Genomic DNA, 27,880 nt, shown 5'->3' on the forward strand with positions numbered 1-27,880 from the left:
TCCCCCCTCCTCACCTTCTTCGCCGGCCTCTCCGCCTCCTCCCTCCGCACCCCGCTCTCCGCCCCCTCCGTCGCTTCTCCGCCTCCCTCATCCTTCTTCGCCTTCTCCGCCTCCTTCCGGTGCTTGCGGTAGTTGTTTCGCTTGTCGCATTGGATCTCCTGATACTTCTGCATCTCGCGCTCCACGCGTGCCATGAATGGGTGGAATTCCAGCTCATTCAGCGCCGCGAGGACGTCCGGGCCTTGGATTACGCGGTGGTTGGAGCGCTCGGCGGTGTCGTAGGCACTGCGGGAGTTAGTAGGGGTTGGAGGGGGTGCGGGGGGACGTACTAGGCAGCGAGGTAGTTCACGAAAACGGTCGCACTTTTCGAGATGGCAAGGAGCGCGTCTTTTTGAATCTGGGTGTTGGGTGGAAGGACTCCTTTCGAGAGTCGCTGGATCATGGTCTTTGGGAGTGAGAGGTCCTAGGGAGGAGCTTAGCGTTGCATTCATATTGTAGCAATTCATATTATAGAGTGATCGATGCGGGATTGTACCTCGACGCTTAATCCTTCCATCTCCTGCTGTTTCGCGGCCAGCTCGGCTGGGCTGAGGTTGTTGGTCGCATCGTTATCGGCGGAGACGGAGGCGTTAGATTTCCGCGCAGGCATTGTTAGTTGGGTTGGTGCAGTTCCGAAGGTTCTTGGGGATATCACTACGCAACAGCCGTGCACATGAGGGTATTCAAATTCGAGAGTGTGAATCGTGAAGCATAAAGTAAAAGGGGCGGGGTTGGTAAATGGTGGTGGTCAAGCGGCGGGCACTTTTTTGGAGACGCGTCCAGATCGCGTGAAGCAAGGGGTAAAGTTCGGATATAAAAGGTCTCCCTACTGTAACGTCCCCCGCCTGGAACTCACTCCTCCACTTCTATGCCAGAACACCTTTCAAGGCACGGAGTAAAATCACTTTTATTCACCGGTAGGCAAGTCTGTTTATTCGTACATATGGGGGGTAGAAAGGAAGATTGCCCTGGTTTGATCTATAATCGATATGGCTTGACCAGCACATAGCCCCCAACACATGATGGGGGAGCGGGTGGACATAATGGAGTTATCGGGGGTGGAAAAAGCCAGTTTGTAAATGGAACTTCACATGATAGACTATAGATCCATTGCTCCAAACAATGATGAATTGAATTCCACTACTCGATTAAAACTTCGCGATGCTCCCGAAATCTCCGTATCATAACGCCGTGATGCTCGGTGGTATCTGTATACGTAAGGAAACCCAAGCAAACACCCATCGCTGATGCAATCCATCCATGGGAGCGGACGAAGATCGGTTGCTCCAACTCCATGCTATATATGTATGCCCACCAAACGGTGCGGCTTCGCCAAAAACAAAAGGAACACGATGCTCGGGTAGGGATGACATCAGGGGCAAACGAATGATCGCGAATTTCTTCGTGTCGAGAAAGAGAAGGAACGAGCGTCCAAGGCCGTCTCACTCACGGATTCAGCTATGCGACGAATGCCTACTAATACTCGACGCCGCACTGAAACTACTCGCCTCGCTCCCCGGCGTCCGCGCCGTCTCGTCCACCTGCAAACTCAACTGCCGCCGCACCGGTATGATCCAGTCATGCTGCAACAACTCGGCCGCGCTGCCGCGCTTCGTGGGGTCGCGCTCGAAGCATTTGTTCAAGAAGTCCACGCCCAGGTGACTCAACTGATCGCGGCTCGGCAGCTGCGGCGGGTTGCCCTGCGCGATGTTGTACATGATCGCCCACTCGTTGTCTAGTGCCGCCCACGGGCGGCGGCCCGTCACCATCTCGAGGATCACGCAGCCGAGCGACCAGATGTCGACGGCGCCGAGGCGGCCTTCGGTGTTGCCTTTGATCACTTCAGGGGACATATACATAGGCGTGCCGGTCATCGAGTTCTGGCGGCCGTGGATGGGGGGTCCGGGGTTGCGGATGCCGGAGAGGTCGGAAGGGCTGACGTTTTGTTGGTGGGTGGAGGATTGGGCGTGTTGGGGTTCGCGTTGGTATATGAAGGTGGTGCTGTGGCGGGCGATGACTTTGGCGGTACCGAAGTCGACGAATTTGATGATGCCGTCTTGGTCGAAGAGGATGTCTAGGAAGGCACAGTTAGTACCGCATCACGATGAAATTGAGGTTTGACTTACTCTCGGGCTTGATGTCCCGATGGACCACCCTCCTCTCGTGCAAATACGCGAGGCCCTCAAGCATCTGCAGCGCATATACCTGGATGATATTCTCATCCTCGATCCGACCATGCTCCAGCAGCGCAGACACGCTACCGCCATTGCAATACTCCATGAAGATGTACACCTTGTCACGATGCGGCTCGATACCATAGTAGCTCACAATGTTCGGATGGTCGAGCACCTGAAGCACGCTCATCTCATCGCGGATTTGGCCCACGATGTTGGGAATGAGTTGCGGATCCTGTAACCGGATCTCCTTGACAGCCATGAGCTGACCCGTGTCCATGTTGAGCGCGGCATACACCGAGCCGAACGTGCCACCACCAACGAACTGTCCTTGCTGCCAGCGAAGCGTGACGTTGCTTGCACTAGCGGACAAATACGTGAGCGCTCGCTCGGCCTCGTTGGTCCCTTCCAATACTCGTCCCAGCGCCTGTCTCTCCGATTCTTTTTCTCTTCGCAGTCGCTCAATCTCATCCAGCTGCTCCACCCACTGCAATCGCACCGCCATGGCACTCTCCTCGTCATCCTTCAATTTGCTCACGTCGAGAAAATGCTTGCCGATTTGCTTCTGCTGCTTCTCGATCTGTGCAGCCAGCGTGCTCCGTGCGCCCATGATATCGAAGTGGGAGATCAACAGCGACATGCAGCCGGCAACCTTCGCGCGAAGCTTGGCATAATCCCCGTCGGAAAGAGATAGCAGGTTGTTGCCGCGGGTCATCACCATGGCGAATTCCAGCGCAACAACCGCCCAACGAAACGTCCGCTTATCGGACGCGACGCAGTCGTCGCAGATGAAGGCGATCCATTCGAGCGCGAGCTTGGTGAGACGCGCATTGTTGAGCGCACGGCGGTTGAAGTCCATGTAGAGAACGGACCGCTGACCAAACTCCGTCGCGAAGGCAAAGCAGGTCTGGATGAGTTCCTGACACTCGTAGCCTTTCGTCTGGTTGCGAATGATTTCGACGCTGTCCATGATGGTATTCGAGAGTTTGTAGGCGGTCTTCTTGATACGGTGCAGCTCCTGGTTGACACGGGGGAGGTTGGCACGTTCTTCGATGAGGATGTTTAGGGGCATGCTGATGGCCTGGGTGAAGGATAGTTTGGCGTTGGCGAGGCGTTGCTGCGAGCCATCGGCGACCAGACGGAGCCGTCCGGTCTTGAGGTCGAGAACAGGAGATTGGAAAGACATCTTGACAATGGCGCCGGCCCAAATCAGCGGGCTTTCCGGTTTCAGAATCAACACGTAGGGATTCGAAGGATCGTCGGGATTGTCCTCGGGATGGTAGTAGGTCCCCATGAGCGAAAAAATATCGGAATCTCGATCCTCCAATGCGGGAGACGCAATGATGTAGATATCTTCGTTTTGGGCCATGGTGTTCTCCACCAGGAAGTGGCCGGAATAGATGAGGGCGTCGTACAGCTCCATCTGCTGCTCGCGATCGATATTGATGTTGTACTCGGTACAATTCTCGAATCGGTCGGTGAGCGTTCTCGAGAAGCGGAACAATGCACGCTGTCGGACGCGGACCGAATCGAGGATCAGCTTATACCGCTTCTCCATCTCGTTCTTTCCAATCTCCTCGAGTGGACGGCGTAGCTCTTGTTCAAAATGGCCGGTCAGTCTCGCCATACTCTTCGAGGTGAGCATGCTGAACTGCTCGGCGACCTCAACATCGCCACCGTTGAGATGCCGGCCGAGTTCATTGGATGTCGTCCATTCATGAAGCAGGATCTCCGCTTCTTTGAACGTATTCTTGTTGGCGCTCAATTTCCAGTTCAACATTCGGAAATAAAATTTCATAGCGTCCACGACAACCACGTCGAAGTCTTCCTCAATGCAATCCGGTGGGTCCCAACCCGGTTGTGGGCGAGAAATGATCCCATAGGCTTCCTTGACAAGAACAGCCAAGTGCAGCAAAAGTTGAAATTGGGCGATCATCTGTTCGGTCATCAGAACACCTTGCTGAGCAGGGTCCTTCATCGACTTTGCGAGGTCAAGCCTCATTTTGATGATCTCCTTCACCAAGCGAGTGGGGAAGTTAATGAGAATCTGAAGCTCTTCAATGAACGGTGGAAGATGCCTCTCATGGAACCCTTCGGCAAACTGGATCACGCTGTCCTTCGCCTTCTGGGTGACCATGGCCAGGCTTCCGAGGATGTTCTTTTCGCGAACCAGCTTCTCCAGAGCGTTCTCGCCGGGGTGTCGAGGTTGGCCGAGCAGATGCTGCAAACCGTCATCCCGCATGATCCGATCGACGAAACTGGAGTCATCGTTCAAATGCAGCGAACTCGAGGTGGAGCTGTCGCCTGGAGTGTCCTGGGGCGAACCTCCATAGCCCAGTCGAGTTCTCGGGTGGCGGAGGTTCAACTCCTCGTTACCAACCCACGTCTTCAAGGTTTCCAACTCAATATGCATCAACTCCATCGTGTTGAGCCATGCGAGAATGGTCTCGGTCGCGCTTTTGTATTCTCTCGATTGAGCACGAGGCTGCTCGGTGAGGAGGTCCTTGGTCGTCGGATACATGGACTCGATCTTATCGATCTTCTTGACGATCTCCTTGACCTGTTCCAGAGGTGCTTTGCCGGTCTCGCTTACCCCTTGTACTTCAAAAGTGATGACCTCTTCGAACATGGTTCGGATATGCTGCCGGCCCTCGTCCAGGAGACGTTGTTGTGTTAATATCGCTCGACCGCACACCTTTGCGCGAATCTCGAGCCACATTTCCGCTTTGAGCGCATGATCTCCCCTGACGTTTTCCCCGGTACCAATGAGCCGCTTCTTCTCTTGCTTCACTACGTCCCCTGTGAGGACGCTGGCAAGCATCGAGTGCCATTCCAATCGCTCTCGGTTGGCGGGGATCTTGAGTTCCTCGACGCTGGGTTGCATGTTATCATCGTTCCCATAATACAACAGCGCTTCCGGATCGTAGGAATCGTTGTCGAAATAGTCGGCACTCGCCAGGCTTTCGCCTTCATCATCCGTCGCCGCCTGCTCGGATGGTGTGTTACTGCCGGGGTCGAGAGAGGGCGTCCGTAGTTCCGGGTCGAAGAAATGGCCCTCACGAGGTCCATCTTGCCGAATTCGCTTCATGTAGGCCGCTTCCTGTGCTCGGTATTCGGCGTTCGGGTTCCTGGGCCACACCCGGGTCATTGGGTTCGTGTCATTCTGAGACGTCTGTCTTGATGATCGGCTCAATGAGCTACCCCGTTGTCTACTTGAGCTAGCCTGGGTGTGGTTTGTCGGTCTTCGCTGGGGAGCGTATGTATTCGATGGTGTTCGAACGACACTGGGACGCGAGGATCGTCCGCCGGTTTGTATTGGAGGGGGGTTTCCCGAAGAACTCGCGCTGGACGCGTTGGTTTCGTGGGATCCGGTGCCTTCACGATGTCGAAGAGCGTTCTGTGCGGATGCGGAGGAGCTCCAACTGCCGGCTAGTGGAGGCAGTTCGTCAATCGATGAATCTTGCAATGGGGTCATCATCTCGGATTGCGAATCGTATCGACCAAGATCGTCGGCGTCCTCAGGACCGCTTCCACCGCTGCCACCGCTACCTTCAGGCATTTCGTCGTGGGATGCGTGGATGGAGGTTGGGGAGTCCTCCTCCGCACCGTAATGGGTCGGCGAGATAGCGGAGCCATTCGAATGGCCCGCGTCGGAGACTTGCATACCTTGGTAGAATCTAGGTCGCGATGGTTCTTTCGTCTTTAGGAGGCGATCTGTTGACAAATGCCACCGTTGGATCCGTGGTTGGGTTCGGGTTGGTCCTTGCTACAGGACCGGATTCGAAGTGGCGACCCGATCTCAGCAATGGCTAGCGTCCTCGACGAGGAGACGCTGGAAAAGAACAAACATGCGAGACCACGAGAAAGGAGGGTATGTCGCTATACACCTGTACAACGAAGATATTAAATTGGTTTTCTCACTCGCATACGGCTCATCCGGAAGGCGAGAGGTTGAATGATCTGTAGGTTGATGGTTGATAGAATCCTAGAATTGACGAACCAGTCCTAACTCCCAAGCTTCAATCCGGAAACGGGGGATTGCAGCGCCGATCGCGTGGCGGATACTCGAAACCGCCAATCGACTGCAACTGGAGTATCAATTTTTAAAAGGTTGAATTTGTGGCGGTGCTGGTATCCCGTCGATAATTGATATCCGTTGATACCTCGCCGTTTCAATATCGTTCTCACTCGGTCTCCTCTCAGCAACAGCATCTGCTAGGCACAAGCGAGCAGTATTCCCCTAAAATATGGATGGAAGAGAGGGGAAATGCAAAGAGAGGGGAAAGGAGACTAGGTGGCTGGTAAGTTTCCGAATAAGGTATCGCGAGCAGCCCGCTAATATGTGTCAGTGTTGTGCCCCCGACTCCTTGGATTGCGATGGGAGAGGGAATCGAGATTTGAAATTTTCTAGGGTTTCTTCGCGTTGCTCTTCACGTGCCTGTGCGAAATAATTAGAAATGTTAAATAAATAAGTACAGGGTATTCCAGAGCCTGATATACGGACGAGTCGGCGGTGAGATGCTTCACAGTGTCAGGTATTTTCATATATCCAAGTCGTTCTACGAGCCTTCATTTTCGTCCCTATCATAAAGAAGTACTACTGGTACTGAGTACCGAGCCCAAACAAAGGACATCGGCCACGGTCTTTCTTTGGAGGATTTAGTTCGACCATGCTATTGTTGTGCTATTCTTTCATAACTGCTATGCTACCCGCGCTACCCATCAAGCTTCGAATCGATAGCTTCATTCCCGATCGGTCTAGTTGGATCATTGGGTCAACGGTTTGGAGGGATGGCGAGCTGTGTGTATGAGAGCTCTTTATCAATGAAACATCGGGTAAATCGCTTCAGAGAGCTTTGGACTACTACTCTTGTTGATGTCGCAGGTGTTACAGATGTTAATCCACTCATATTGGTATCCATCTTCATTAGTTCACGGGCAAGGGGATTGAAGTTTGAATATATTATCGAATCTAAGGTCGTTTCACTGATTACCTTTCATAACCATTGCCGGCATCGCTATGCTGTGTTAACCCATCGAAACCCAAGGCCGAGAGGGAAGTTCCATGCCTGAATGGCCATCTACTTCCCTCTCTCCTTCTCCAGCCATTCCCCGAACTCTTCCAGCCGCTCCTCTTCATCCTCATCATCGAAGCCCAGCCCCCGGTTGGGGGTCTTATGAAACTTCTCATTGCCCTGTGCAATATATGCGATGACCTGCCGGCCTCCAAAGTGGCGGCCATGCATGACCTTTGTAGGGAACAGCGGGATTAGTAGGTGTACGATATTCATGGCAGAGAACACACACCTTGACGCATGCTTCGGCCGACTCGGTGTCTGTGTATCGAATCGTAGCAATGCCCTCGGGCTCCTTGTCGAAGAGGACGACGTTGGTGATATTCCCGAGTTTAGAGCATTCGTCGCGGATGTCCTCTTTGATATCGAGGATGGCCGCTGGATCCTCCTATCGAACGATGAGTTTCCAATCGGGATGCATCGAAACCCCACTCACCTCGAGTTCGTCCAGGGTGAACATGTGCTTCAGCACCACGGTCTTACTGGTTTTCGACGTCGTTTGATTTGGCGCCACCAACTCTTCATCATCGGACCAATCTGCAAGTTTGCTGTACCACGACGAACCCGGCGTCACAAATCAGTACATCCAAATCTGCGCCGTCGAATCCCCGCTCACGACCCCCCCACGACGACGGCACGGCCGACGTGCGGCGGGGCCAAAGGGAAGAAACATCGATGCACCCACCTAATCATCTTCTCCCGCTTCTTCTGTGCCTTCTTCTTCTCCTTCTCACTCCGCTGTTTGCGCTCCGCCTGCAGCTGCTCCTCCGTCTTGCCCGCGTTCTCCTCCACACTCTTCTTGTAGCTCCAGTCCGCCTCCTTGACGCGGATGTTCCCCCGCCCGTCGCCGGGCCGCAGCTCCGAGTCGTCGAGCATCTGCACGGCGAGGCGGACGCTTTCCGGGCGGAAGTACACAACTAGCGCGTCACCCTTGGGCATGTCCTGCTCATCGGTGTAGATCTTGATCCGCAGGTTTTTGCTATCCAGCTCCTCCGCGATGACCCCGTACCGCGAGAACACCTCACTCAGTTCCTCCACCGTGATATCCGGGGGCAAGTTCGTGACGTAAACGGCTTTGTTCTTCGGCTTGTTCTCCTGGCCCGGCGGGTTCGCAACGTCACCCTTCCGCTTCTTCGAGCCCCCGCCGCCATCGCCTTCCGCCATCCGCTTTTTCCGCTTCTCCCGCAGCGTCCGCGCATCCACCGCCTCTTCCTCGTTGATTCCTTGCACGCGGTACACTTCCGACTGCCGTGCCAGTTCCTCCTCGTCGACGACAGGCATCCAGCGATCGAGGGACTCGTTCCATTCCCATTCGGTGTCGTCTGAGGGCTCTTCCAGCACGTATTTGCCGTCGAGTTTACTGTAGGAGACCCGAGGGTCGGAGAGGAAGGTGTCGGGGTCGTGGGGGAATGCGGGACGGTTTGGAGCAGGAGGTGGATGGGAGGGAGCCTGACCAGCGGTGGACTCGCCTGCTAGCGGTTTGAGTTGTGGCATCTTTGCGTCGATGAAGTTCCGAATTAGCTAGACAGGACTCTTAGGTGAGCTCTCTATAACTGTTAATCGCCTATCAAGAGCCTTTCAGGCTTGCGGGTTCAAATAGAAAGGATTATATGCACGATGTCTAGCACCTGTCGCAAACGGTCGGAGAGGTAATGAGACAGACACCAATCATGCCGTCATACAGTGACACCGTCTGTTCCAATTCCAGCACGTGTCACAGCTAATGGATTGTGCAAAGTGAAATAACAGCGATCAGGGAAGTAGTGAATAAATGATTGCTAGTGAAAGTTATCAATAATATGTGATATGTGATACGTGATATGTCAGTTAGACTTGAGGGACGGGGGAGCTTCACTTCACTCTGTAGGAGGAAATGCTTCTTAAGTTCTGATTGGTCGCTTCGATTCTCCTTCTTCCTCTCTGGACTTAGACCCGAACATCCCGCTGTTTCTCGCGTTTCATTATCAATTGAAAGACTACAAAAACCGAGACTCGACCTTTGGCAACTTCTGCAGGCCTGTTTTATCTCTTGACATAATTCTGGATGCATCCGACTCTCCATCCTCTCTTTTACCGGTGGCATTGGCCCTCGTCGGCCTAGAAGCAGGGAACCATGGACGAAACACATCCCATTCAACCGCCATCTACCTACCAGACTCTAAATGGAGCGCATTCCTCGCCGAATCGAGATCCCTCATCCGATGGGAAAAGATGTACCCCAAATGGCGTCCATATCCCAGCCTCCGGCAGCCTCAGCACCCCTACCCGAAGCGACAACCAAAGTCCCAGCCGGCAACTACTCTCCGATTCCCGGCGTTATAGCTCGAGAAAGATGACCCGCGAGTCCCTCGAGAGTCCCTCCCAACAACTGCTCATCGAGGTCAGCCGCATGTACCAGGATGAGGCGCACCAGTTCCAAATGAAGCTCGAACAGAAAGACGCTGAGCAACGCAAGGCGCATCGAGCGGCGCTAGAGCAAGCGGCGCGGGAACATGAGAAGGTGCGCCAGGGTGCGGAGCGCGCCCGGCAGCTCTTCCTCATGGAGGCGGAGGCGGCGCAGAAGCGGAGGGAAGAGGCGGAGATCCAGGCGCTGGAGACGGCGCGGAGAAGGAAGGAGGAGCAGGAGGAGCGGCTGCGGCGGCAGAAGGAGATGCTGGAGATGCAGCGGAGGGAGGACGAACGGCAGAAGATGGAAACGAGGGAACGGGAGATCCAAGAGGCGGCCGAAGAACGGCTACGGGTCGAATCGGAGGCAAAAGCGAAGGTCGAACGAGAAGCGCAGGAGAAGGCGATCCGTGAAAAGGCAGAGGCGGAGCTCAAGGCAAAAGCACAAACGGCGGCCGCGAAACCAACGACCGCCGCTGTACCAGCAAGACTGCCAGTGACACCCTCGACGTTACTGTCGCAGTCCAACGCCAGTCCGTCCGGGCTACCGATCGTATCCGCCGTCGCGGAACGAGAAGCAACCCACAACGTCTACCTCGAAATCCACAAGAACCTGAAAGATCTGCGGAAGTTCGTCGTCACGGAATCCAAGAAGGACCCCAAGCTCAAGATCGAACTGGGAGAGATGCGACGGGAAATTACGAAGACGGTGGGAACCATCACGACGGAGAATTCGAAAAACATCCAACGGGTATGCCTCCATTATCTCTGTCCCTTTCTCAACAACACCATTTAACAACCACCAGGCCAACCACATCCTCACCATCCTCCGCAATTCCATGGTCTACCCCTCTCCCCCCGTCCCCGCCGCCAAATATCTCCCCCCATCCCACCTCCCCACCTCCCCCTCGCATCCCCCCCTCCTCCCCTCCCTCCTCCTCTACTACACCTCCATCCTCTCCAAAACTCTCCTCCGCCAATTCAGCACCGAAGCCAGCATCGCCCCCTCCGCCGCCGACCCCATCGCTTTCCTCGCCGCCACCATCTTCTCCGACCCTTCCATCCAACCCTTCGGAACCTCCCTTCTCCCCATCCTCCTCGCCAAACTCCACCGCCACGCCCCCGTCCTCTTCGGCATCTACGGCCCCGAAAACACCCGCGCCGGCCGCGCCCGCCTCGGATGGCCCCGCGATGGCCCCGACGGTTATGTCTCCCCGCAGGACTACGCGGAGTCCCTCGCCGGCCTCGCCGCCGGCTACGCGGCCCTCTCCCTGCGCGACTTCTCCCGCTCCAAAAAACAGAACCCCTTACCCAACCGCGAGTTCTGGACGTGCTTGGCCCGACTCGTCAACACGCCGCCGGAAGAGGCGGGGGAGAGCCACTTCGTCGCGGTGAAGGGGCTGATCAGCTCGGAGAAGTTCGCGGAGCGCGTGGTGAGGTTCTGGGGGGAGGCGGGGCGGGCGTTGTTGAGGAGGGCGGTGAGGGAGTGGCCGGAGGAGTGTCGGGCGCGAGGGGCGAAGCGGGGGTCGGGGTGGGCGGCGTTGTTGGTGGTGCCGGAGGTGTGGGAGAAGGAGTTGAAGTTGGTGGTGTAGAGGTAGAAGGCACCAAGCTCGCGGCTCGAGACGCGACGGATCTTTGATTATGGGAGGGTGGGAAATGTTGGTGAGCAGCGGCTAAGACTCGGCCGTGAACGCGAGATAGAAGGAGGAGGTTGGAGGGACAGAATGATGTTTGAATGATACCCCCATCGCAATTGGGACAGAAACGGGCGCCGTATTTGGCATTCGGAGGCGTTTCATAGGCATTTTGACTGGACGTAGGCCAAGTCCAGCATAGAACGAATGGACTACTTCGCGACTTACATAAACGACACGTATCCAAAAGCGAAGTAACTAAACCTATTCGTTCACGTCGGCCAGACATTCGACTACAGAAATCCAGGTCAAACCAACGACCAGATTCGATCACAATCGAAACTATTTAATAAGCAACAGAACGTCTAGATCTATCTCCATTAATTATGATTACCACTAGACTACCCACATTGCCCGCACTATCACTGCTCCTTAATCCGAACGGCAGTCATCCTTAATGGTATTCTCCGCGTCCTGCGACCCCCCACGCCGTCAACGTCCGTCACACCCGCCGTCGTTGGATCCAACGATCTCCTAGATCCAACGAACCATGGAACCAACGGAATCGGTTCGTGGACATCGAAAACGAAAGAAGCGAGCCGCTAATGCGTGATGTGGACGTAGACAGGATCGCAAAGGAAAGTTCGCCAGCCTCCGGTGCCCCGAAAGCGAACACGACGAATCGAAAACGAGAGAAAAAGTCCGCCCGCAATGCAAGATCGACATCGTCGACATGAATGAGTAGTTATGGTGTGGGAGGTGTCATGAAGAAGGGTAGTGCAATGCCAAGTCGCGACATCGCGGTGCGTGCATGTGTGCTGAGCGCTTGCGGAGATAGAAAGAGGATGCGCAGAATGGGTATACGTGAAGTAAAGGGCGGTTCGGGAACCGAAGGCAAAACAGCGAAGTTGAAGAGAAGACGTTGGATGGGGTCGTCGCTGGGTCCGGGGTGGTCGGTTGATGTGAAGAGAGGTGAAATTTGGAGGGTCGAAGAGAAGGGGTCATGTCGGCATCAGAGGGGAAAGGCAATCGGCGCACGGTAGGTGGAATCAAGGACTCGCCGGCGGGTGGCCGCCAGGGGGGCCTCCCATGCCCGGGTCGGCGGTGTCGCTTTCGATGGTCTTTCGCCAGTGTTGTGGAAGGCAGACGCAGACAAGCTGTTCATGAAACATTAGCACCGATCGCGAACATCCAAGCATCGAGGGAAACATACCGGAAACGCCTTGATCTCCCCCTCTGTCGGTCCCACATCATCATCACCCACCCGCGCCCCTTGGACCGGCAACCCACTCCCATTACTCACCCCACTATCCCGATTCTCCCTCCTCCGCTCCTCCCACTCCTCGGCCCGCTCCCGCACCTGGACTCCCGTCGCCCACCCGTCGTCCCAAATTCCCACCACCTTCAACATATCCCCCCGCTCCAGCTCGAACTCGTCGTTTGCCCGCGGAGCGTACGCCCACAGCGTCGCCACGGCGTCGCCCGGCTTGATCTCCTCCTGCGAGTAGTAGTCCTTGAAGCTCTGTAGCTGCTCCGATTGCCCGGATCCCAGCCCTTCAGGGGAGCTGTAGTCGCCGTTCCCGTTCGTGCCTCCGGGCGTCTGCCCGCGTGGCCCGATGCGGGAGTCGGGGCTCTCGTGGTCGTGCGAGGACAGCGACCCCGTGCGCTTTGGGGGGATGCCAGCGCCGTAGTGGCGGTGCGAATCGGGGCTGTCGTATGCGTCGGAGGAGGGGCGATTGTAGGCGGCGACGTGGCCATGGTTGGAAGAGGAGGAGGACGATTCGAGCGCGGCCAGGCGAGCGACGCGGGCGCCGGGAAGGATGTTGGGTGCTTCAGCGCCCACGCCGCTGCTTCCGGTGAAGGACATGGCGGGTGCGGGTGGTCCATGGCGGGATGGAGTAGGTTGATTGAGGGAGCTGTTGGAGTGGGAGGTAGCGGCGCGACGGCGGCGGAGGATGAGGATGCCGGCGATGAGCAGGAGGATAATTACCGCACCGGCGATGGAAGCGACGACGATGCCGGCGATGGCTCCACCTGACAGTCCATCCGAGTCGGATGCAACAGGTGCGGTTCCGTTGGTAGGTTGAGATCCTGGGGCAGTGGAGGAGGGGAATAGAGGGGCCACGGAGGTGGTGAAGGGAAGTCGGACATTCACGCAGCGGGATTCGGCCTGTGCATTAATGCAACAGGAATCGGTGGAGTTGACTGTGCTCGTCGCGCAGTAAGCGCAGAGGCCGCCAAGGTTGTCCTGATAACCACAATTGTTGGGCTCGTTCTCCCACCCCGAGACACAGAGCTTGTTGTCAAGTGCGCCGCCAGGAAGGGCACAATTGGTGAAATCGGCGCGGATTTGGCTCAAGGCACCGGTTCCCGGCGTCCCGCAGAGTTCAGGACTTGCGGTGATCTGTTGCTCGCTAATCGCTTGTTCGGCCTGTGCATAGCTGGTTAGCTCTGTTCAAAGGTCAATGGGATAATACATACACAAGCATCTGCGCACAACGGCGCCGATTGATCCGCCGAGAGGCTGCATGTTCCTATTGAATTCTGCACAATGGCATTACAAATTACACTTGTCGTGTATCGTGCATAGAGGGCGGTGGTGTTAGAAAGATTGACAGACGAACAGCCAATGAGCTGCTGGTATCTGTCGTACAATCAGCCTTACATCCCTGATCTTTCGTGAAGCTTCTTACTTGTGTCGTGGGTATGAAGTTGCGATGTACTGCCGTAATTGTTCGTCAAAAGTTTGTCGGTCTGAAACGAATGCAAGGAAAGGACTGGCGAAGAGGTAAGTTAGTCGATCAACCACTTCTTCTTCCGAATGAAATGCTTACAATATCCCAGCAACCTCGCCGGTCGTGGATATCGACGACGCGTTGAATGCTGAACACTCGCTGGAGCCGGCTAGAGAGATGCAATTCTGAGCCGTGGCAACTGGAAGACTACTCGCCGCGAAAAGTGCGAGGGCAAGAGCTGAGAATTTCGAAGGCATTGAACCCCGTTGCCGGGAGCTCCTCGACGAGAACGTATTCTTGGTCATGTCGTTTGGTACGGACGGCTGGGAGATCGAGATGGTTCGCAGAAGACCCTGAATGTTGTCTCCATCCACGAGAGAACCTTGTTCGACCGTACCAGAGAGGAAACGATTGAATTGATCGGTTGCGCGGTGGAATGGTTGGTCGGGAGGATGATAAAGTGTCGGAAATTGGAACGATGTCTCAAGAGGAACGATGGCCTCCTAGACAGTTCACGCGGGTCCGTAGAAACGAGTGATTCGGACCCAGATGGTTCCAATAGCTCCCCAAACGCGGAGTTGTCGACGAGACGGGTGTCAAGTTGTCAACCGAGCATCGGCGGATGACGGTCTGCGAATCGTCGGTCCGGGAGAGAAACGAAGTGAATCAGAATGCAAAGAAACGTGAAAGTCAAAAGAGTGACTGAGTGAGTAAGGCAACGGCGCTCTCCACAACGATGGAGGCGCTGGAGAGAAGGATGGAGAAAGTGAGGTGAGAGTGAGAGCTGAGGAGCATGAGTGGGAGGAAGGGCACTTCGCTGACTCTGCTGGGATTGGGATGGTTACAGTGGACGATACTGGCGCCAGTTCGAATTGGGGGCGCGAGGAGAGATCACTGATCAGAGAAGAACGATGGGGGGATGGCAGAGCGCAGGGGGTGGTCAGTGTGGTGAAGCTTCACTGTGGTCGTGGTAACAAAGGAAGTGAGGAAGAACGATGCGATGCGACCAACCGTCCTTCTCACGGCAATCGCAGGCTTCCGAAACCACAGGAGCTGGCTGCAAATGTTTCTTTACATCCTCCGACTTTCCATCTACAAAGACTGCAACACAATTGATGAATTGAGGGCATTCAGAGAGTTGGAGATGGGCAGGGAGTTCGATTCTCCAATGGTTCATTTTACGGGAAGCCTTAATTTCACTGTGGCAGCCCCTGGTCACTTTGGATGACGGTGATTGGCCCCACTACGCCACGCTTGTTGCCGGGCCGCCGCTGTCAAATTGTGGCTTCTCGCTTGACTTCAGGAGCTTGAAGCGTCCACGCGTTGGTGCTTCATGTTCCCAATCATGGTATGTATCCGTATGTAGTTGAGGATTGAATCGGACCTTTGTTTTCATCAATGGCGACGGAAGCAAAAGGACGCGCTGATACGGCTCCTTTCTTCCATCGCGACGTTGGAAATTAGCTGCTGCTACCCGCCGCCCTAGGTACGGAGATAATGTAGAGCTATCAAGAGTGCGTAATGGGTTGCAGTAGAGCTGCATTTCGACAAGGTGGAACTGACAGGAACACAAGATTTGGAAGCATGCGACTGGGATCCTCCCATTCCAGCATGGAGGTCCGGGGTCCCCAGTCTATTTGAATCCACCGTCCCAGGGGGGAACATAGATCCGTTCGCGGTAGCGGTGCCGGTCCGCGAACAGACCAACATCTGCGCCGACCACGGACCTGTCAGGACCACGCTCAATCTATTATTCTCCGAGTTCTCCATGCTTGCATATCCAATATATAATTGCGCTTTCTACGGAGTACGGAGTCAAGAAATACCACTTATCTACAGTACTGTGTTTTGCGTGCTCAGACGGTGCGACTGGTTAGAGTCTATAGAGGGAAACAACGTGGGAAATGGGAACGCCGGGTGTGCATCGCCAACCAACTCCATAACAACCCTCAAGCAATCCAAGAACCATCCGGAGTGGAAGAAATCGATTGCCCTTCGCCCTCGACGTGCACCTCCAGCCTACTAAAACGGAGAATCGTATCGGCTCATTAAAGTAAAAGGAAACTGAAAGAGGAACTCTATGTCTTTAAGAAAGGTAATAGGAGGCGAAAGCAGGCAACGATTAAGAGTTTTCGACGCCCTGGGGGGTATGCTTCCAGGCCATCAACTTCTTCCTCCCCATGAACGTCGTTTTTCGAAAAGAACCTGATGGAGCCATGGATTGAACGCGCAGAAATACGTCAGTACGCTCGAACCGATCAAGACGCCGAGATACAAGAGCCAGGACGCGCTGTTCGGAACCATGTTCATACTGAACGCTGCAGTGATGAGGTGAAGAGGTAAGAATAGCTGTTGCACGGCTTAGTATGCGTCTCGGTATGAATACTCTCGATTGCCATTTCTCGTCCTCAGGCTTGGTATCAGTATGCGTTGCGCGTCCCTAGTTAAACAGGGCTTCTAGTTCGGATTTCGGTGGGATGCGCAACGCACGCCGACACCAGGCCTGTGGACGAGAAATGGCAATCGAGAGTACCTGACGGTTGGGTGGCGACGTACGATGTTGAGTTGCGCAAGGAGCCGAATGTTCGCTTCTTGCCGCATGGCGATTTGCCCGTTTTGGTTCGCGATCTGGTTTTGATGCAGCACAGAGCCACTGAGCATCTGTACGGTCTGTCAGGAAGATGTTCTTGTCCAAGTCGTGGTTTGAATGCAGACCCATTGGAGGAGCTCGTGGAACTCGTGATACCGATGCTCCAGCCGATCTCGCAAGAACGAGAGCTCGGAAACGCTGCTTTTCAAGTCCGCGATGTATTCTTCCCACCGCTTCGTCCCGGGATTATTGCTATTTCCTTCGAAGTACCCAAGACTGTTGGCGGCAAACCGGTCCCAGGCCGAAATGATGTCGATGGTGCTCTTCCTAAAACATGTTACGGTCGCTACCACCGTTCGCAGCTCGGATATGTCGCTTCGCTCCCGATCGTGGAATGGGGAAAAGTGTTTTCGAGTCTTGGCTGGTCAGCTGTGGAGTTCGTCTGCCCGGATTTCTGCACGGTCATACATATTCTTCCATCCGATCGTCGAATTCATTAATCAGATCTCTCTGTTCTTCCGTCACCTGCCTTAGGCGTCGCGAGAACGGCAATATATAATTTTCCCTCGGGTTCCATACCGGGAAATCGAGCGGCCGAATGGCGGTCAGTGGGTCTGTTCGCCGGTCTAGATATGTAGGACAGAGTTCTTCGCTGCCGAAGTACGTGTCCACGAAGCAATATGTGGTGTAAAAGAAGTCATCCACGCCTGTCGTCAGGCCAGATACCTCGGCTTCGTAATATCGAACCCCTTTCTCGCCCGGCTTCCGTGGTAGTGGGAGCTCGTATGAGCGCCGTAAACGGGTAGCTTTATACTTCCGCCGATCGGACTTTTCCGAGCCTTTGCGGAGCGCGTAATATGGCAGGTGGAAGGCCATCGCGTATGTCGCTTTCTGGATCAAGAACCGTAAGTTCATGGTAGCCCCATTTGCCCTTGGAGAGGTATGGTTGCCAGAGGCGACATGGACGATCAACGGGGTTCGCTTACAGTGGTAGTAACGTAGATCTGGGCATCGCGCCGCAGGTACACGTCCATGAAATCCCTCAAGTTGCGAGATGTTCGCTCGGGGACGGTGCCTGCGAGCGCCAGAAGGGAGCTTGCGGACGGGTTCGCGACGAATCTAAATCCCACGTCAGAAAGCTGGCCAGGTATACCTTCGTCAGCTCATTACATAGTTCTCCTTATCGCGCCGATGGTATGTCTCTGATCACACTAATTAGTGATCGAAGCCTTGATGCGGGATACGCTCGAACTAAATTCCATCAACAGCGTGCGTCGAGTGCGCGGCCCCATACTTCAACTGATCCAGATGGCGCTTCTGTACCAATGAGTAGCACAGAAAGAACTTGCCTCCTCGCTATAAGTCCTGGCGTAGAATTCAGAGGGGGTAAACGACCGAGAAACGATCTCCTCTCCAGTCATTTTCTCCCCACCGTCCCATCTCCCGGACGTAAAGCATTGCTTCTTGTCGTTCCGATCGTCCAACAAGATCACCTCCCCCGGATGCGCGGGCCCGTCCAGCGTCAGTCCATTCCGCACGGCGTCCTTCAGGTAGTGCTGCAGCTTGGAATATCGAAAATAGTTGGGAGGACGCAGCGGATCGCCCGAGTCCAACTCAATGAACGCGTCGACCAGTGACTCCAGGCGTCCGGTCCGGAAGGGCAGTCGCCTTTTCTCCACCGGGTATTTTTCAGGTGCGCGTCTTGAATATTTGTTGTCCCACTGCTCGGATAAAGGAGTCATAATGGAAATGCATCACACGAACGAGGATGAACAGGTTTTCTCGCCGGTAATAGACTATTGCAACATGACTTGACAATATTTACTGGTCGCAAGACAGAGAAGAGAAATGAAGAAGATTGAAGTCCTTCCTTACCCCCCACAAACCACAAGGCTCTCCCAGCCTGGTGCTGTTGCATACGAGGATGCACGCCTCCAGTACAAGATGTGGAAGGACTCCTCACTGTACAAGTATACGTAGGGACATATGTACCCCGCTTCAGAGTTCCATATTGGTACGTACCTAATTACTACCTATCCTCTTAGGCGATCAAGGCTGGGGTTTGGGATTTGGACAAGCCTCGCTCATCCAGGCTGGAGACCAACGAATTTGAGCAGTGACAAACCTTTCGTCGGCAAATCGACTCCCTTGCCTCATATTTAACTAGTAATCTTAGCAAATAGCTAACTTAGTTAACTAACTTATGCCTTTTTAGTTATACCGAACTTGTCAGAACAAAAAACACCGGTTTTCGCCGGGTTCTAGCGCTATTGGTAAAACGCCCTATAGCTGAGGAAAAGCGATCTAGAATTTGGATATAGAATTTGAATACGGAGAGAGGATTATATAACTAGAGATTTGGCTGCCTATTTGTTAGATAACCGGGGTGGGAGTCTGAGCCACCCGAAATACTGGAATTTAGGCAAGCTCAAATATTGAAGTTTTAACAGAACTTATTAAACTGATTACTTGGCAAACGGACGAAAACAGCGCGAGGGCCTCGTCTCATATATATCTCCAGCTTCAGCCTGCACTCATCATATGCTTCCCGAAGCACTGCTGCAGCCTGATTTCGACGAATGTTGAACCCACCCCTCAAGTTTTCTTTCAGCCATCTTCATTTTCCTGTGTCTGAATATTTGGTGCATATTCCGATCAATGTGGACATGGAATTCCAAGACCAGAAAGTCTTCCTCGCTTCACCGGCGGTCATCATGAGTCTTCACCCGCAATCTGAATCGACCTATATTAGTCCAGCTACCCCCCAACCGCTCGAACCGATACACCCAAAATATACACCGGAGATGACTGCAGTGTGGACATGTGTATGTCTAGACGGCCATAATCGATCACTTCACTAGCTAATGTTAAAGTGCGCCTGTGGCGATGGACCAAGCATTGTTGCTGTTGCGTGCTTGTTTTGCGGGCATACTAGATGTGGCAGTTGCCCTGTTACCTATGTCTCAAATGACATGAACCAGATGGGAGAGAACGTCATCTAGCGCTTGTGAATCTGGTTGAAATTCGACGAGTTAAAAGCTCCATGTCATCCTTCGATCCGCCTTTGCTACTCCTCGCGACCTATACTCTACGCACATCCATTACCGATGTGGAACCGTCTACATATTTTTAAAAGATTGAAGTTCTGGTACATACGGCCACATCAACCTGAATATAGGGCATCCCGTCCGCTCTGCCGTACTCAAGCAGGTTAGAGATGGAATAGTACTAAAAGTCTAAAACGGTGGGTGACCACGTGGAAACTCTCTCGCCGTAGTACTATCCTGCTTGCCTGCCATTGGCCCGGCATGTTACCATACATTCTTAGTCAGTGAGGGATATGTCGTTAGTTAAAGGGGGATTAGATTGTTAGTTTATGTTTTGCGCCCCTGGCAATCCCAAGATAGAGAGGAAAGATCGACCGCCACAAGATCCTTCCAAATTCAACCACAGGATTGCAATAATCACATCGATTCTCTGTTATTCTCGAGCCTCGGAAGGAAGCAACAAGTTTCCCCGCGTATTTGGTGCCTTTCTACACCACAATGGCGTCAAACGACGTGTCCTCGATCTTCTTCACCAGTTTGGGGTGTGTGAAGGCTACAAGGGAGTCTATCGGCATCTCCAAACTGTGGCAGAACAAGCAAAGGCATCCTCACCCGCTCTCGGAATGGACATCGACTAACCGTGCGTAGGGGACGGTCCGTCGATATGGCCAGCTTCTGGACGCCTGTGTTGTCTACGACAATTTCGACTATCGGGAAGCCGGGAAGGTGTCAAGCACTAGCTCATTTCAAACCATGCAGAAATGCGCTCTGTGACAACGGGGAAAGTTTTCAGAGGCGCCGACATTCCCCCAGGTGGATTGAGGAAGTCGATGCTGCACCGCGAGGTTCCACTCTCAATAGAGGACCTTTTCTACTCCCCAAGCGCCGCCATATACGACGAGACTGCCTCCAAGATTGACAGCTACTTCATAGCGGAGGCGATTCGGACGGCATAGGAGATGTGACTACATCGCGTGCCCAATGATACTACGGACGCGTCAATCCCGACATAGGAAAGCTTTATATGGTATCTGTAGACACTTCACTGACCTTGGGCAGTATTTCTCTAGGCACTCTCCATGCCCCTTTAGCCTTAAGCGTGGGAACAGTGGTTGGTTGACGATTCTGACGCGGTCTGGTTTCTAACATATCAGGGTTTTTCACAAGACACAAGCATCGGGAGTGGAAAAAGATTCAATTTCCAGATAAAGTATACCTTGCTGCACAGCCCAGTGAATTTGAGGGCAAATACAATAAGTCCTCTTGTTGTTATTGAAGAATATGCAAAAGTGAGGTTTTCCAAAATCGTGAAAAACACATTCAAATCATCGAACAGTCAGTGAGCGTCATTGACAGGATCCTCAGGCTATTTGCTTGAGGACTCGTCCAATTAACGTGACCAATAAGTCTAGTCCTAGTTGAGTTAGACTCTTCCTGCAAATAGCCTGAGCTTGCTGAGGTAAAGTTGGGAAACGGGGGCATAAACCTTGAGTTCCTCAAGGCACTCGCTACGGTTCTTCCGTATATCGTCGCCAAAAACCTTCCGAACGAGAGCGCCATTTGTAGACGTCTTCGCAGGCTTCCGTCTGCTACGACTTATTCGCTATGCTGTTGTTAAAGGACTCAAAAAATACGATAAGTACTATACGTTTGCTGATTCAATAAACGCATACTACGCAGCAGCTCTCCTGGATCCTAGAGTTAAGAATAAGTGGCTTTCTTATAATCTTACGAGTAACGATGTTCATACGGTTACTTATCGATCAATCGGAGCAGAAAAGGACGCTCGGTTAACTCCAGAGCTTAACCCCTTTACTAACAAGATGCTGCAAATCGTACAGCGGGACGTCGCCCCCTTATCGGATATGGACCGATATTTCGACTCTGGGGTTGTACAAGTCGATACGGATTATAATAAACAATGGCTCTTTAAGTGGTAGGCACGACACGCTGCAGAATATCCGGTCAGAAGCGCGGCAGCACGGGATTATCTCGCGATTCCGGTATCCAGTGTGGCAGTCGAACGACTCTTTAGCGGAGGGCGGGATATGCTTGGTATACGGAGGCATTCTCTAACTGCTGGAACAATGAGGATGCTCGTATTGTTGGATTCCTATTACTCTTCATATAAATAGCTATAAATAGCCGATTTTACCTCTTAGCGGGTCAGACGGATATCCGCGAATAATCAGATCCATATCCGTATCCACGAAACAGGCCAAATTTCCTATCCGGATACACCATATCCGCAGATGATCCGTGATATCCGTGTATTCGCGCCGAGCTCTACATTTCTGTAGACGGGTAGCTCTTAGAACAATGGGACCTGTATCGGAGGAATTGTTATGAACAGTCAAAACGCCACCATCAACAGAGAGAACGGCTACACAAGCTATGAAGGTTTGGGCTGGATTTCGGGGTTTCCGATTTCCGATTTCAGGATCCTGATAGCTAAGATCCCGGTCAGGATATAACTAAGTCTACTACGGTAAAAGTTCCATGCTTCCGGTCAGGGCATCCCCCCTGTCATCCCATGGGACGAGCGGATAAGGGTTACGAGTAAGATAATCTCTACTTTGTCGATTATAGGAAGAGCTAGGATTATCTCCAAAGAAGAGAACAGGAGAGGGCTACATAAGCTTGGTACGCTAACCTAAATGTATATATCAGGCTCTCCTGGGAATGCCCATTTACAAGACCCGGTAGTCCCAACCTGGGCTTTCCACACTCTGGATAATGCCCCCAAGAGCCATCTTATGGAAGCTGCCTGAAAATATATCCTTCCACGTTCAGTTACCATACCATTGATCACTGCAAGAAAATCTGACCGGGGACAGCCCATGGATGACTGAAAGACGCTCCTCATGGCGGCCGCTTCTCACGCGACGTCTGCAAACCATCGATGTAATAAAGCTTCATGGGCCGTGATTCGCCTCTTTGGGTCAATATTCGTCATCCTTCCGACTAAATCTTTAAAATCCGGGTCAATATCTTTCCACAGCGCGAATGGCGCACGAGGAAGCTCTTCGTTGAAGCCCTCGGCGATCACGGTGAATATCTGGACCCAAGGGCTGTCTCCTAGGTACTGGAGTAGACCGTCCAAACTCTCCAGATCAGAGAAATAGGACAGCTGTCGTTCGAGGACGACAGCCAGCTTATCCTCACCATCCTTCAGTTCTTCGTCGGCGACAGCAAAAATGACCCGTTTCGTCAGAGCATATATGCACTATGTTCCAGCCAAGTCAGCAACGGAAGGATTTTTTTGGTGGCACAAAACATACGACAATCCCAAACGAGAAGATATCTGATGGCTTATGAACCTGAGCGGATGCATGAGCCTCAGGACTTCGCCACATCCAACTCCCGACCTGCCTTCCAACGATGGCACAATTGCCGGGAACATACGCTGCGTCTTCAATGTCGGCAATCTGGACCTGACGAATGGTATTGTTGCCATCCGTCTCCTCCCAATCCACCATGATATTATTTGCCTTGATATCCGTATGCACGATATCTTTCTCGTGCAATGCCGCGATGCCTCGGAGTGAGTCTCTCAAGGTTCGTTTTATCAAGGGAAGCGCGACGTTTCTTTGGGCGAAAGAGAGCATATGGTCGTTGAAATATTTGTATGCAAACATGGATTGGTCGGGAATTGTATCATCCGCCACACGGATATAGGAAGACCTTCGAAGATCGTTGAACATGGCTTGAAAATAATTAAGGTCGTTCTTTGACACGCTCTTCAAGACATATTGCTCGCTATCAGCTCTACGGAAGAAAAGTAAGTCGAATATAGAGCTTTGATGCTGGGGTAGACCGACGAAGCAAGATACACCCGTCCAAGCGGTCCTGGTTTCTCTTGTAGAATGCGTTCAACGAGATACCGACGGCCCGATTGACCTACAGCTCGCGTGATTGTAGTCATGATGGACGACTGGGAAAGGCGAGTTGTCCCGGGTGCACGAAAAGTTCAAGAGGTTGTTGAGGCCTCGCGCATACAGGTAGAGTCGAAAGAAGGCCAATTCAAAGAATGGGCATGTCTATTTCTAGAAGGGGAGATTGCTATTTGTCGTGATGCTCTACTATGAGGGGACTTGAACTTGCTAAAAATAATCCCATGAATGAAAATAATAATCTCTCTATTACATACAGGACTGGCGCCTCTAAGCAGCAAAGCGCATTTCCAGCCAATCAGAGAGGAGTTTTAATTATGCTAATCTGCGGCTCAACACCTAGTGCTTTCTTCAAACTCCTAGACCTACTCCGTACAATAATATACATTGCCATCTGTCGGGTTCCGTCTCTGATATCCCCCTAAATGCTGAGAAAGTCGTATAATGCATCAGACATTTAATCGTTTTGTTTTTAAGCACGCAGTATTAGCACTTATTGCCTCAGGAACTTCCCTCGTGCATTACATCACTAGAGCAGCTATTCAACAGTCAATATCATGTGTGCCTTCCTAGCCGCTAAGGCTAGGTTCTCCATGGTGTCATAGGGAGAAGTCCGCCATATGCACCTGCAAGCGCCACAGGCAGACTGTGCCTCACTTTTCATCTGGCGGTTGCAAACTGGCGGTTGCAAAATGTGAGAGAACGCTTGGCGTTTTTTTGAGTGTGTGTGTCCCGCCCGCAACTCCACCAGAAAACGCGATATCACCCATTTTATGACCAAAACGCGCTGAATTCGTGCCTGCAAGTTGTGAAATTAAAGGGAAATTATTAGATTGAGTTTTATATCAAGTTTTTTATTTTTTATTTAGAAAATGGCACCCCAACTGCGTGGAATTGGTACGCGCAGTACGCGAACGCGCGTCCGGTTTGAAGGCGAGATTGAGCGCACTGCTCAATTTGCGAGAGAACAAACAGCTACGAAGAAAAAGAACACAAAGAAGGCGGCCCCAAAGACGGCGAGTCGAAAGAAGAAGCCTAGGTAGCTCCAAAGAAGATATCGGCGAAGGCATCGTCGTCTAGCATACCCAAGACTGCTAGCAAGACATCACCTCTGGAGCTAGATCCGCAAAGGGACCTTGCAGACGATGAGGAAGAGCTAGGAGAGGAAGAGCAGGAAAAGGGTACGGTTACTCCGAAACCGAGCCGTAAACGGAGTCGATCTCAAACCGATCAGCTACCGATACTGACACCACCTACGATGACCGGTTCGAAGGCATATGATCCTCTAAGAGTATGGAGTAGTCCACTCCTAGAGACCAGTCCAGAAACTCTTGCCTACCGGGAACGACGAGCTGCAAACCGTGACCGTATTTTAGGCAAGATTGACGAATATAGAAGGCCCATTGAGAAGGACGTACATAGGAACATCATCTCCAAGCCACCTCCTAGAACTAGGAACTCTCCTACGCAGCCAACTGCACGGCAACAGCTTTATACCGCCATAGACACGTTTCAGGCCGAGAGGATTCCCGATTACAAGATTCGTATCCAGCTTCGCGTCCATGTTAACGGCAGGCGTCACTACGATGCCACCCTAGATACAGTGAGGCGTAACAATTTCGAGATCACAGACGTAGAGGACGAGGTACTAGCGAACCTAGGTAGCCCTCTAAAGGACGAAAACTGGAGATACGAGAAGATTGTTGTTACCGTTCGCGTACCAACTAGCCGGATGACAAACCCCATGCACACGTTTACGGAGTTTGGCGAGGCTATTCGGATGAAGTTCCTTTCGATGGCTGATAGCGTGATAAACACGAAGACATCAATTCTTATAGTCGTTACTCCGGTCTTTGAGGTGCGTATCGTATGCGTGCCGACCTTACAAAGAAGAGAGGTCCGGATCCAAACTCTACGCCTGCCTATGGCGTAACAAGAGGGTCTTCGATCGCGTTGACTTCATCGCCCCCGAAGGAGACTTCGCGGAATATTAACCCTAAAGAACAATAGAAAGCTCGAATGGAGAACATTGCAAGCGCAGGGGGTCGCTAAGAAACAGCTCACTAACCAATGGCTCTGCTCCGACCCCAAGTGTGTTAACAGATTGAGCTTTTGCTACGTCGATCCCCACGACGGCCTGCATTATAATATTCCTGCGATGGTTCAGAAGACTTGGGCAAATCAGATCGTAGCTGGAGATGCTACCGTGGTTAACCCTAGCCCGATGACCTTAAATGCTATTCGAGAACAGGGTCCAATCGCGGCTGGCGCTCGGCGGACTAAACCGACGTCGGCACAACGCGTACAGAGCAATATGGAGGGGATGATAGGCGGTATAGCCGGCGGGTTAAGGGACTATATGGAGGTGATGATGCAGCAACAGCTGATGTCGTCGATGGAGAACCGAGCCCGTCGTGAGGAGCGACAAATGGAGAAGGATGAGGAGCGTGATGAGCAGAGACACCTACTCCGGAGTATAAGTATGCCCATTCCTCCTGGTAGTGTCTATCCGACCGCAATGCCGGGAATACCGCCTGTATTTCCCCATTCAATACCGGTTCCTATGGTTAACCCGTAAGTCGGCATCCGCTTCCCACCGTCAATATATTAACAAATACTTATAGAACCATTAGCAACCCATATGCGCCGTTCCCTCCCGCAGTACCAATAGATGCCCCCGTTCCGTCTATAACAGGACTTTCCCCTACCCCTGTCCCTGGTCAAGCGCAACCGCAACTACGTGCTCAACCGCTTGGGTCTCCGGCTCCCATGATGCCTCCCCCGGCTGCCTATCCTCATGTTGCACCTTCAAGTCCGATCGCAATAGACGAAGAGGATTCGACTTTACTTAATGCTTTCTTCGAATAGATAATCACAAAGACAAAGAACCCGGCCAGGGCATTGAAACTTGAGCACATTCGCGACATTATCGATGACCAAGATTGGTCGGTTAACGATGTAAAGGCGATGGCAGATCCTTCTTCGTTTATGTATAGGCAGGCGAGAGATATGGGCATTAGCGATGGGATAGCACGCAGTGTGATGGATCAGAGGTCTATCGACCTGGATGCCTTGTGGCCTTGTGGCCCGTTTGCTCTGTAAACACCAGAACAGATAAACGCCTCGCACACCTTAGATAGATTCCTCCTTCATAGCAACAATTCAATGTTTGCCTCACGATTGGAGATTCCCGACAGTGAGACTCTTACAAAGAGCTATCTACCATGCGTGCGCGATGTTCAAGATTTGGCAGTTGACCTAGTCACGTGACTATCGTTCAGGAGACAGGCCACAGGCCTGGAACCATAACAGATCTTGCGTATCCAGACCGTGTCATGGGAAAATCAAACGCCATCAAGGGGTATCTCCTCATCAGCCCTTTGGCTTCTTAGACAAGTCCAGTCCTATAGGCTACTATCTCCTTTTAATTTGGAATTCATGTAAACAAGGTCGAGCGTATTACAGTCTAGGGTATTTCCTGGCCAGGCTGACTGGGAAGCGCACCACGTGCCTGCCAGGGATCAATACGCAGACCATAAACGTAAAGTCCTACTCGTGACCTGCCCCACCTAGAGGTGTCCGGCGGTGTGGGCTGTGCCCCGGCTAGGTGGGGCGGGGGGCACGAGTATGGGTCTTGTTGACTTTGAATCGGCAAAAGGTTAATTAAAGGGTACTGCCGTAAAGGGTAATAGTGTAAAGCACCCCAGCGTGACGACCCACTCGGGCCGAACTGTGTATTTTCCCCGGATGCTTTCCCTGGTTTCGGCCACAGGCTTGCATTTTCGCTGATTCAAAGTCAACAGGACCCATAGGGCTCTGCTGCAGGAGAGGATGGCGGTAGGGCTGGACACGAATAAGGATTTTGGCTATTCGTATTCGATTTTTCCTCTTGAACGATTATTCGTATTCGACTAAGTTTTGAGACGTTTTATTCGTATTATTCGCGAATATTCGTAAATAATGCCAAGACTTATTCGGCAAAAGCCGAGCCAATGAATGGATGCCCAGCAGTCGCGACTTTTGTTTACCCGAACACGATCTGGAGGATTTGAGCTCTAAGAGATACAAAGCATATCAATAGCGTCGAATTGATCACTCCTGACGATTCAGCAAGCCAAGTGACCCCAGCTCAAAGCTCTCTGTCGACCATCTCTCCGATGCGAGATACATGGAAATAGCTTCAGAGATAGACGAATAATTACGAATAATTACGAATAATGCGAATATTATTCGTACGAATATTAGTAAGCGGAAATTAGTAAGCGGAAATTCTAAATTTTATTCGTATTCGACTACGAATAGTCGAAT

At 52.6% G+C, this 27,880-nt stretch overlaps 13 protein-coding genes across 13 annotated transcripts in view; 6 read left to right on the forward strand and 7 right to left on the reverse strand.

Annotated features, from left to right (window-relative positions):
• Window positions 1–932, reverse strand: part of P152DRAFT_504406 (histone-fold-containing protein) — a gene marked incomplete at its 3' end in the record, with an annotated part of 1,192 nt that extends 260 nt beyond the window's left edge. Inside the window, exons 1-3 of the mRNA XM_033682370.1 lie at window positions 536–932; window positions 330–463; window positions 15–285 (exon numbers count right to left, since the gene is read on the reverse strand). Of these exons, the coding sequence (XP_033538589.1) occupies window positions 15–285; window positions 330–463; window positions 536–649 (519 nt within the window). The 5' untranslated portion in view covers window positions 650–932. The remainder of the gene's footprint in view (window positions 1–14; window positions 286–329; window positions 464–535) is intronic.
• A 561-nt stretch (window positions 933–1,493) lies between these two features.
• P152DRAFT_445123 (uncharacterized protein) lies at window positions 1,494–5,877 on the reverse strand (the record flags this gene model as incomplete). Its single annotated transcript, XM_033677832.1, has 2 exons — window positions 1,494–2,113; window positions 2,166–5,877. 2 exons carry the CDS (start codon window positions 5,875–5,877, stop codon window positions 1,494–1,496), a joined length of 4,332 nt encoding a protein of 1,443 aa, XP_033538590.1.
• A 1,277-nt stretch (window positions 5,878–7,154) lies between these two features.
• Window positions 7,155–9,099, reverse strand: P152DRAFT_453563 (uncharacterized protein). Its single transcript, XM_033678398.1, has 4 exons — window positions 7,974–9,099; window positions 7,725–7,836; window positions 7,521–7,676; window positions 7,155–7,462 (listed from the first exon to the last, which is right to left on the reverse strand). Exons 1-4 carry the CDS (start codon window positions 8,780–8,782, stop codon window positions 7,295–7,297), a joined length of 1,245 nt encoding a protein of 414 aa, XP_033538591.1. The 5' UTR covers window positions 8,783–9,099; the 3' UTR covers window positions 7,155–7,294.
• A 124-nt stretch (window positions 9,100–9,223) lies between these two features.
• On the forward strand, window positions 9,224–11,665 carry P152DRAFT_510289 (GLE1-domain-containing protein). Its single transcript, XM_033682651.1, has 2 exons — window positions 9,224–10,424; window positions 10,480–11,665. Exons 1-2 carry the CDS (start codon window positions 9,402–9,404, stop codon window positions 11,263–11,265), a joined length of 1,809 nt encoding a protein of 602 aa, XP_033538592.1. The 5' UTR covers window positions 9,224–9,401; the 3' UTR covers window positions 11,266–11,665.
• Window positions 11,666–12,199: 534 nt separating this feature from the next.
• Window positions 12,200–14,613, reverse strand: P152DRAFT_5062 (uncharacterized protein). The gene is made up of 5 exons (XM_033682469.1): window positions 14,142–14,613; window positions 14,001–14,084; window positions 13,789–13,951; window positions 12,521–13,738; window positions 12,200–12,464 (listed from the first exon to the last, which is right to left on the reverse strand). The coding sequence occupies exons 1-5, from the start codon at window positions 14,345–14,347 to the stop codon at window positions 12,357–12,359; spliced, it is 1,779 nt and encodes a 592-aa protein (XP_033538593.1). The 5' UTR covers window positions 14,348–14,613; the 3' UTR covers window positions 12,200–12,356.
• A 774-nt stretch (window positions 14,614–15,387) lies between these two features.
• On the forward strand, window positions 15,388–16,429 carry P152DRAFT_486285 (uncharacterized protein; the record flags this gene model as incomplete). Its single annotated transcript, XM_033682083.1, has 2 exons — window positions 15,388–15,390; window positions 15,595–16,429. The coding sequence occupies 2 exons, from the start codon at window positions 15,388–15,390 to the stop codon at window positions 16,066–16,068; spliced, it is 477 nt and encodes a 158-aa protein (XP_033538594.1). The 3' UTR covers window positions 16,069–16,429.
• Window positions 16,137–17,822, reverse strand: P152DRAFT_5104 (uncharacterized protein). Its single transcript, XM_033682656.1, has 6 exons — window positions 17,803–17,822; window positions 17,619–17,751; window positions 17,101–17,523; window positions 16,758–17,048; window positions 16,599–16,703; window positions 16,137–16,391 (listed from the first exon to the last, which is right to left on the reverse strand). Exons 2-6 carry the CDS (start codon window positions 17,664–17,666, stop codon window positions 16,206–16,208), a joined length of 1,053 nt encoding a protein of 350 aa, XP_033538595.1. The 5' UTR covers window positions 17,667–17,751; window positions 17,803–17,822; the 3' UTR covers window positions 16,137–16,205.
• Window positions 17,823–19,191: 1,369 nt separating this feature from the next.
• P152DRAFT_453567 (uncharacterized protein) lies at window positions 19,192–20,061 on the forward strand. The gene is made up of 2 exons (XM_033678399.1): window positions 19,192–19,457; window positions 19,506–20,061. Exons 1-2 carry the CDS (start codon window positions 19,299–19,301, stop codon window positions 19,632–19,634), a joined length of 288 nt encoding a protein of 95 aa, XP_033538596.1. The 5' UTR covers window positions 19,192–19,298; the 3' UTR covers window positions 19,635–20,061.
• Window positions 20,062–20,397: 336 nt separating this feature from the next.
• Window positions 20,398–20,907, forward strand: P152DRAFT_453569 (uncharacterized protein). Its single transcript, XM_033678400.1, has one exon. The coding sequence runs from the start codon at window positions 20,441–20,443 to the stop codon at window positions 20,633–20,635; it is 195 nt and encodes a 64-aa protein (XP_033538597.1). The 5' UTR covers window positions 20,398–20,440; the 3' UTR covers window positions 20,636–20,907.
• A 592-nt stretch (window positions 20,908–21,499) lies between these two features.
• On the reverse strand, window positions 21,500–21,844 carry P152DRAFT_453570 (uncharacterized protein). Its single transcript, XM_033678401.1, has one exon. The coding sequence runs from the start codon at window positions 21,746–21,748 to the stop codon at window positions 21,536–21,538; it is 213 nt and encodes a 70-aa protein (XP_033538598.1). The 5' UTR covers window positions 21,749–21,844; the 3' UTR covers window positions 21,500–21,535.
• A 713-nt stretch (window positions 21,845–22,557) lies between these two features.
• On the reverse strand, window positions 22,558–23,317 carry P152DRAFT_387001 (kinase-like protein; the record flags this gene model as incomplete). The annotated part of the gene is made up of 2 exons (XM_033675863.1): window positions 22,558–22,905; window positions 22,961–23,317. 2 exons carry the CDS (start codon window positions 23,315–23,317, stop codon window positions 22,558–22,560), a joined length of 705 nt encoding a protein of 234 aa, XP_033538599.1.
• A 1,042-nt stretch (window positions 23,318–24,359) lies between these two features.
• P152DRAFT_453572 (uncharacterized protein) lies at window positions 24,360–24,898 on the forward strand (the record flags this gene model as incomplete). The annotated part of the gene is made up of 1 exon (XM_033678402.1): window positions 24,360–24,898. A coding segment is annotated over exon 1 (167 nt), but the record flags the coding sequence as incomplete, so codon positions are not given.
• P152DRAFT_453573 (uncharacterized protein) lies at window positions 24,612–26,768 on the forward strand (the record flags this gene model as incomplete). Its single annotated transcript, XM_033678403.1, has 7 exons — window positions 24,612–25,501; window positions 25,547–25,781; window positions 25,824–25,937; window positions 25,974–26,146; window positions 26,197–26,371; window positions 26,441–26,625; window positions 26,713–26,768. Coding segments are annotated over 7 exons (1,828 nt in total), but the record flags the coding sequence as incomplete, so codon positions are not given.
• Between the last annotated feature and the right edge of the window lie 1,112 nt (window positions 26,769–27,880).

This window comes from Eremomyces bilateralis (assembly GCF_010015585.1).
Source record: "Eremomyces bilateralis CBS 781.70 unplaced genomic scaffold P152scaffold_1, whole genome shotgun sequence".
Lineage (NCBI taxonomy): Eukaryota > Fungi > Ascomycota > Dothideomycetes > Eremomycetales > Eremomycetaceae > Eremomyces > Eremomyces bilateralis.